Genomic DNA, 6,734 nt, shown 5'->3' with positions numbered 1-6,734 from the left:
CATACTTGTAGATTCTTTATTTATTGATATCAATAGTAGAAATTCACATTATTGTCATTTTTAATACAAATTATGTACAGTGTATTAAACTCATGTCCAAATAAGAAAATGAACTATGACTGAATTAAAGATGTAAAAGTTAACAGTCAATTTGTGTGATGTTGCTTTACTAAATAGGGCGAATGCACCTGAGTTACTTTAACTCTGGTAACAGAGTATTTGTAACCCTGATTATGGAGTCAAAATAACTCTTTTCTTTGATGAAGTAGAGTTGAAGTGACTCCCTTGTTGGAGCTATTACAACTCCAAAATTGGAGTAAAATTTGGGAGTTAAAATGACCCTTAAAAAGGAGTTATTTTTAACCTAAATGTTTAACTCCACTTTTGGAGTTACAGTAACTCCCATATAGAGTTCAAATAACTCTTTTTGTAGAGTTAAAGTGACTCCCCACTAGAGTTAATTTAACCCCAAAATTAGAGTTAAAATAACCCCAAAAATGAGTTATTTTTAACTCCACTTTTAGAGTTACATTAACTCCCATATAGAGTTAAAATAACTCCTTTTGTAGAGTTAAACAAACTCCTCTAGTAGAGTTATTTTAACACCAAAATGGGAGTTAAATAAAGGAGTTAAAATAACCCTTAAAAAGGAGTTATTTTTAACCTAAAATTTTAACTCCACTTTTGGAGTTGAAACAACTCTCTGAAAATTACTGTGCACTTAACAATTATTGGATGAGGTTGAGCATGATAGCGATAGTTACCAAGGCCAAAGTTTCTATTATCTGCCGAAGCCGAAGGCTGAGGCGGATAACAGAAACTGAGGCCTTGATAATTATCATGCGAAAACCGAATCCAATAATTGTTTTATTATGCACATTCCTGAGCTGCACCTGTAAAGACAAGAGCGCGCACAAAATATACTTTTATAAGCTTACAACCTTTCGTCACTTCTGAATGCATAAAACTATTGTCTGTAGGTATGACGTCACTTCTACATATGTAAAATCTAATGTCTGTAGGTATGACGTAAGAGAAACAGCAAGCAAGAATTAGTTGCGTGCTTATAGCCAATCAAAATCAAGCTGGTGACACCAATGTATAATAATGGTTGTTATTGGTCTTCCTTTATGCAATGAGTGCTAGTGGAATAATTGTTTAGTACTCGCTACTGCCAAACAAACGGGCAACCTTCGTTTCCGGTTTGTTGGTATTTTGTTACTAAGGAATCATATAAAGTAAGCAAGTATCAAACAAAAAAATCATGCAATCAAGCATAACATTAAAGGGTCCTTAGTTGGTTAAAAGACTCCTTTGAAGGCTTTAACCAAGAACAGCCATTGCGTTCTCCGTGATTTGTCTATTGTTTAAGTCTAAAGAGTTTGTGTTTGCTTCTTTCTCAGGAGGATTTTACTCTGATGATGTTGGCTATGTGGCCACAAGCTGCAAGAAATGTCCCAATGGATCTTTTGTCCCATTTGACAAAACACCAGGCACAAGAAAGCAAGATTGCAAGTCATGTCCCGAAGGTAGCAAGTGATGTGGATCACAATTGGCTAAAACAAATTCCAGAATTTACAGTCAAACCGGTTGTTCTTTTGATGGGAGCTTTGCAATGTTGCAGCGCAATGTTCCAATATTGATTGTCAGTTTGCTCGTAGCAACTTGCAGCTTTCAATTCAAATTTGCTCGAACAAGTTGTCAAGTTCCAGTTTTCATTCTTCCCGTATGAAACATAATAATGCCACTTCTGTTTCAAAGAAGGATGAAATAATTGCCCGATGGTCGACTGCTTATCAGCAGACTGCGAGTAATTTGCGACAGGCTTAGTTGAAATCGCCAAACTTGGAATTGCACTTCAAAGTTCAAATTTGCTCCGCAAGTTACTACTTAAGTTTTTAATTTTGACGAGTAATTTCTAGCTTAGCAATGTATACTAAGCCCATTGCTTATTTCTCGATTTCTGTCGATACACAGTCGAATAAGGGGTCATTATTTTCTGTTTCATTGAAACAAAGGTGGTATTACCTCGTTTTATACGGCAAAATGAAAACTCTTGACGGATAGTGATTAGTGTTTCTGGCCGTTAGCCTTTAGCAGATATTGTCAAGCAAGGCTTTTTAAAGTTATTATGGTGTTTCTGCTTTAATTTAGTATACGGTCGCGTAGTTGAACTTGAAAATTAACTTGAAATATCTGTGCGCATGCGTTTGCAAAAGTGCTGCTAGACATGGTTTTTCCCGATTTCAGGGGAAAATCTGGTGCATACGCATGCAAGTTATCCTGGACTCTCTCTTCTCGCGTCTGGGTTCAATCCCTATATAGGTTGCGCGGAAGATAGACTTCAGGGTCTGGACTAGGTCAACAGGTGCGCCCAAATGCAAATAAGTGATATATTGACATATTGTACAAGGCAACTAATTCGTTGCCTGAAGCAACAGACGCGAAAGAGAAACAAAAAAATTAAAGACTAACAGAATTGAAATAACAAGGAAAATGAACATTTGATTATGATTGAAAATTGTAAAACAGTTTCCCTAAACTTTTTTTCACATGTTCAACAGGAACAGAAACTGATTTCTTCGCTGGATACCGTGCTTGTAAATGCTTGGAAGGATTTCATAGAACGCATATGTTTAAAAAATGTCACAAATGCACGGGTGGACTGAGATGCAAAGACGATTATGTTTCTCTGAAGCCTGGTTATTGGTGGAAATGGCGAAACAAGACACGTAAAGATTGCTATAGAGATTTCATGAAAAATCTCCTGGCATCTTTGCCAAAACTAGACGCTGCCAGCGTAGAGTACCCTTTTTCGATACCAACACCTTACAGGTGTCCAAGAGCAGAGTCCTGCAAAGGTGGCTTAGATTCTACGTGTGAAAACGGATACGAAGGTCCACTCTGTGGAGTTTGCAGTTCAGGATACCATAAACAGTTGCAAACATGTACACAATGTCCATCAAAAAAGTGGATCGTTGGACAGCTGTCCACCATTGCGGCCATTGTCCTGATCACCATTATTGTTTCTGTGCTAATAATAAGAAGAATGAAAAAAGGCTCAGAAAAACACCCCCTTGTAGACATGTTGCTTTCCAAACTTAAGATCGTAATTGGCTTTTACCAGGTCACCTATGGCTTGCTTCAAGCTTTCTCGTACATAAAATGGCCAGGATCCTTGCAAGTAATAGCAAAATATTCAGAAATACTCCAGATGGACGTACTTCAGATAGCACCCATTCACTGCCTTTTCTCGAGATTTCGTGTGGATGCGTTTGGAAGTTTGCTTGCGATAATGACAATAAATGCTGCCGTTATTGGTTTTTCTGCTATCGCTTACGGAGTACGCAAAGTAATAATCTTACAAAGTCAAAGCCTGCAGGATGATGACAAGGCAAGGTGCATCGCACAGACAAAAGGGATGGTATCCAGAAATTTGTTTTTCTTCTTGTATGTGACTTACCTCAGCACCTGTGCCAAGACAGCTAATGTCCTGCCTCTGGCCTGTCAGAAGCTTTGCCGTGATGAAAAAGAAGTGTCTTGTAGCAGTTACATGAAAGCTGATTACAGCATACAATGCCAAGGTACAAAGTACAATCATTGGCTTATCGTGGCGTACATTTCCACTGCCTACATATATGCCCTGCCTATTTCCACGTTTATCGCCCTTTGGAGGCAAAGAAGGGTATTACAAAAGACATCAGACCTTGACGTCTTTCAGGATCCAGCCTCTGGCATGGAAATGATTTCAGGATTGAGTTTTCTTTTTGAAAACTACAACTCTTATTCCTGGTATTGGGAATTGGTTGAAATGTCTCGCAAAGTAATCCTTACATCTGGACTGATTCTCGTGGGGCAAGAGAGCAGGTCCTACATTGGCTTGGCATGGGTCATCGCTGGAATGTATGGAATGCTGTTCTCTTGGATGAAACCTATAAACGACGCGACTGAGAACAGGTTAATGGCGACGTCCCTTGCTGTTACTGTTGTCAACCTGGGTATTGGAGCTGTCAGTAGAATTCCAGCAGAGAACCTACCAGCCTCGGTAGACGCATACACGGATGCAGTTTTATTCAAGTTATTGGTACTTGGAGCAAATACTTTGGTGATTGGGCTACTTGCTGGTAAGACAAAAGTGTCTGTTTTGCTGATAGGTACTATCTATTAAGAAACAACCGCTCCTTTCGCAGTTGTTATACGTTATCAGAGTGTTGGGAATCTGCACTCTTTATTTAGAACATAATGTTTGACTTCTGTAGAGAAAATGAAAAAAATTGTTTTCCGCCAAAAACGGACCGTTCGGTTTTTTACACGGAATGCCTCTAAAATTTGGTTTTACCTGGATTACGGCCATTTTAAATACAGGCGTTTTTATTATACTAAAATCGGATAAAGAGAAAGTAAAAAGTAAACTCTGCTAGTAAGCCTAGTGGCTCATTAGGCCGGAGCTTTTACCGGTTTCCGTAGCAGGAAGCGATGGTACCAAAGATTGTCAAGGTTTCGCCTGGATCATGCCTATTTTAATCAGTCCAGGCCTCTATGTTACTTTTATCGGATAACGAGTAAGAGTTTATAAAAACAGGAGTAGCGTTATAGAGTGGTTTTCACTTGAGTGTCGAAAGTAAATTGCGTTTGCTTTGGTTTTGCATCACTACGCTTAGTGATTGGCTTAAAAATCTCGCGCCACGTTCTCAGCCAATCAGAACTAAAACCAAAACCAACCGTGACCTCCTCGCGCAGGTTTTCCCGTGCTTCGTTCCAGCTACATGTATTTGCTTCGAGTTTTGCTTGGTTCACTGAATTTTCTGTGTCCTTTGTGATTCATCATCATCATTGTTCCTTGTCACCCCTTTGGAAGCATAGGGCGTCCGCCAGTTTCCTCCAGCGCACACGGTTCTTTGGCCCTTCCCCAGGAGTAGCCTACTCCTTCCAACTTCTGCAGCACAGATCGCTTCCAATTGTTCCTTGGTCGTCCAACTTTCCTCTTTTCCTGTGGGTGGTAGTGCAAGGCTTGTCTTGCCACATTGTTACTTTCCCTTCTGAGAGTGTGGCCAATCCAGCGTCATTTCCTTCGCATAATTGATGTTACAATGGATTCCATGTTGGTCCTTCTTAGCAGCTCTTTATTGCTAATTACGTTCGGCCACCGGACTCCCGAGATGTATCTGAGACGTTTGTTGACAAAAACTTGCAGTTTATTGTGAAGGGCATTAGTTGAACGCCAGGTCTCACATCCATATAGAGAACGGACTTGACATTGGTGGAAAATATCCTGAGCTTGGTGTTAAAAGAGAGCTGCCTTGAGAGCCAAACTGGTTGTAAGGTCCTAAATGCATACCTGGCCTCACCGATCCTAACACTAATATCCTTATCTGTTCCACCATCTATGCTGATGACCCTGCCCAGATAACAAAACTAATCTACTGATTCACCGCGAGACGGACTGTTCCTTTACCATTTACCTTTAATACTTAGGTATTTGGGATGTTGACACTCATTCCTAATTTACTAGCATTTACACTGAGCTTTTCTGTTTTCCTTCGCATTTGGTTGTGCGTTGCAGATATTAAACACACATCATCAGCAAAATCTAAATCCTCGAGTTGTTCAGTAAGGATCCACTGAATCCCAGTTCTTTCATTCTTCACAGCTTCTCGTGTTATCCAATCAATTACCACCAAAAAAAGAAGTGGAGATAATAAACATCCTTGCCGTACTCCAGTTCGAATTTCAAATGGATTGGCCAGGGTTATTACTTTGGCTTTAGTTTTACAACAAAAAAAAATATATATTATACTCAATTGAAATCTGCTCAAGTGATGTTGTAACAATTTACAATTGCACGGTGCAGAACCAATATGCATCGACTCAAGAAGGCGTTGTTTGCACTCTTAACTGTGTTTCTTAGTTGTTGTCGAGTTCCCCAACAATAATTCACTGGTACCCAAGCTACGCTCGACCAGAAGAGAAGCACGAAGAGTTAAGTGCCTTGACTAGGGCACATAACGAAGCAGATACCGTAGCTGGGTTTCGAACTATTTTAAGTATTTTCCGAGTGTTTAAAAAATCAAGGAAATTGTAGAAATAGACATCTCTATTCGTGTTTTCCCTAAAAGAGATTAATAAACATAACTATTTATCATGTTTAACAGGACATTTTAGTTTGTGGCGCTATTCCATTTGTTTGTTTCTTATTTTTTTTTTTGGTTTTCAGTTCAATACGCAGTGTTCCTATATCGCTTCCTCGAGGAATGGCGGAAAAATCCACATTGGTCCTATTCCTGTTGTCTGGCTTTACTTCTGCCACTCAACGATCTACAGGGAGAAATACGTGGCTTAGTGGACACAAACGTTCTTAAAAACCAGTTGCAAACAGGGAAAGTTGAGAAACCCACTCTTCTCTCTGCCGTGAAAGACAGTGGGGCTATCGATGTCACTTTTGAAGGTGAGCAAGCAGACGACAACATTATAGAGAGAAATGCTGAAAATTGTCAACACGTCATGTACAGCGGCACAAAATGTCACCAAGGAACACAAACAGAGCTGTTTTTACTCTCAGCCACTGATTTGGTGGTACAAAAATCAATTAAAGAGCAACACAAGGATCGTCTGTGAGTACAATGCACAAACACGTATCTGGCATACACTTAACAAAATGGATTTGTGGAATGAAAACAGTCATGATAAGAAAGCCAAAAAAAGAATACAGTATATAGTTTATCTTTCTCTAGCAC

General features: G+C 39.5%; 1 protein-coding gene across 1 annotated transcript; it reads left to right on the top strand.

Moving 5' to 3' along the window:
• The first annotated feature begins 1,438 nt into the window (after nucleotides 1–1,438).
• Nucleotides 1,439–6,615, top strand: LOC144661254 (uncharacterized). Its single transcript, XM_078521955.1, has 3 exons — nucleotides 1,439–1,529; nucleotides 2,565–4,124; nucleotides 6,215–6,615. The coding sequence occupies exons 2-3, from the start codon at nucleotides 2,633–2,635 to the stop codon at nucleotides 6,613–6,615; spliced, it is 1,893 nt and encodes a 630-aa protein (XP_078378081.1). The 5' UTR covers nucleotides 1,439–1,529; nucleotides 2,565–2,632.
• The last annotated feature ends 119 nt before the right edge of the window (nucleotides 6,616–6,734 follow it).

Source organism: Oculina patagonica, chromosome 7 (genome assembly GCF_052425735.1).
Source record: "Oculina patagonica isolate OP01 chromosome 7, crgOcupat, whole genome shotgun sequence".
In the NCBI taxonomy this organism is placed as follows: Eukaryota; Metazoa; Cnidaria; class Anthozoa; order Scleractinia; family Oculinidae; genus Oculina; species Oculina patagonica.
This window is presented reverse-complemented; position numbering and strand designations above follow the sequence as displayed.

Bases quoted from the DNA above. Each gene is read 5' to 3' on its own strand.
- LOC144661254 (XM_078521955.1), top strand. From the start codon at position 2,633: ATGTTTAAAAAATGTCACAAATGCACGGGTGGACTGAGATGCAAAGAC. The intron at 4,125-6,214 runs GTAAGACAAAAG...TTTGGTTTTCAG, and splicing joins GGTGATTGGGCTACTTGCTG to TTCAATACGCAGTGTTCCTA.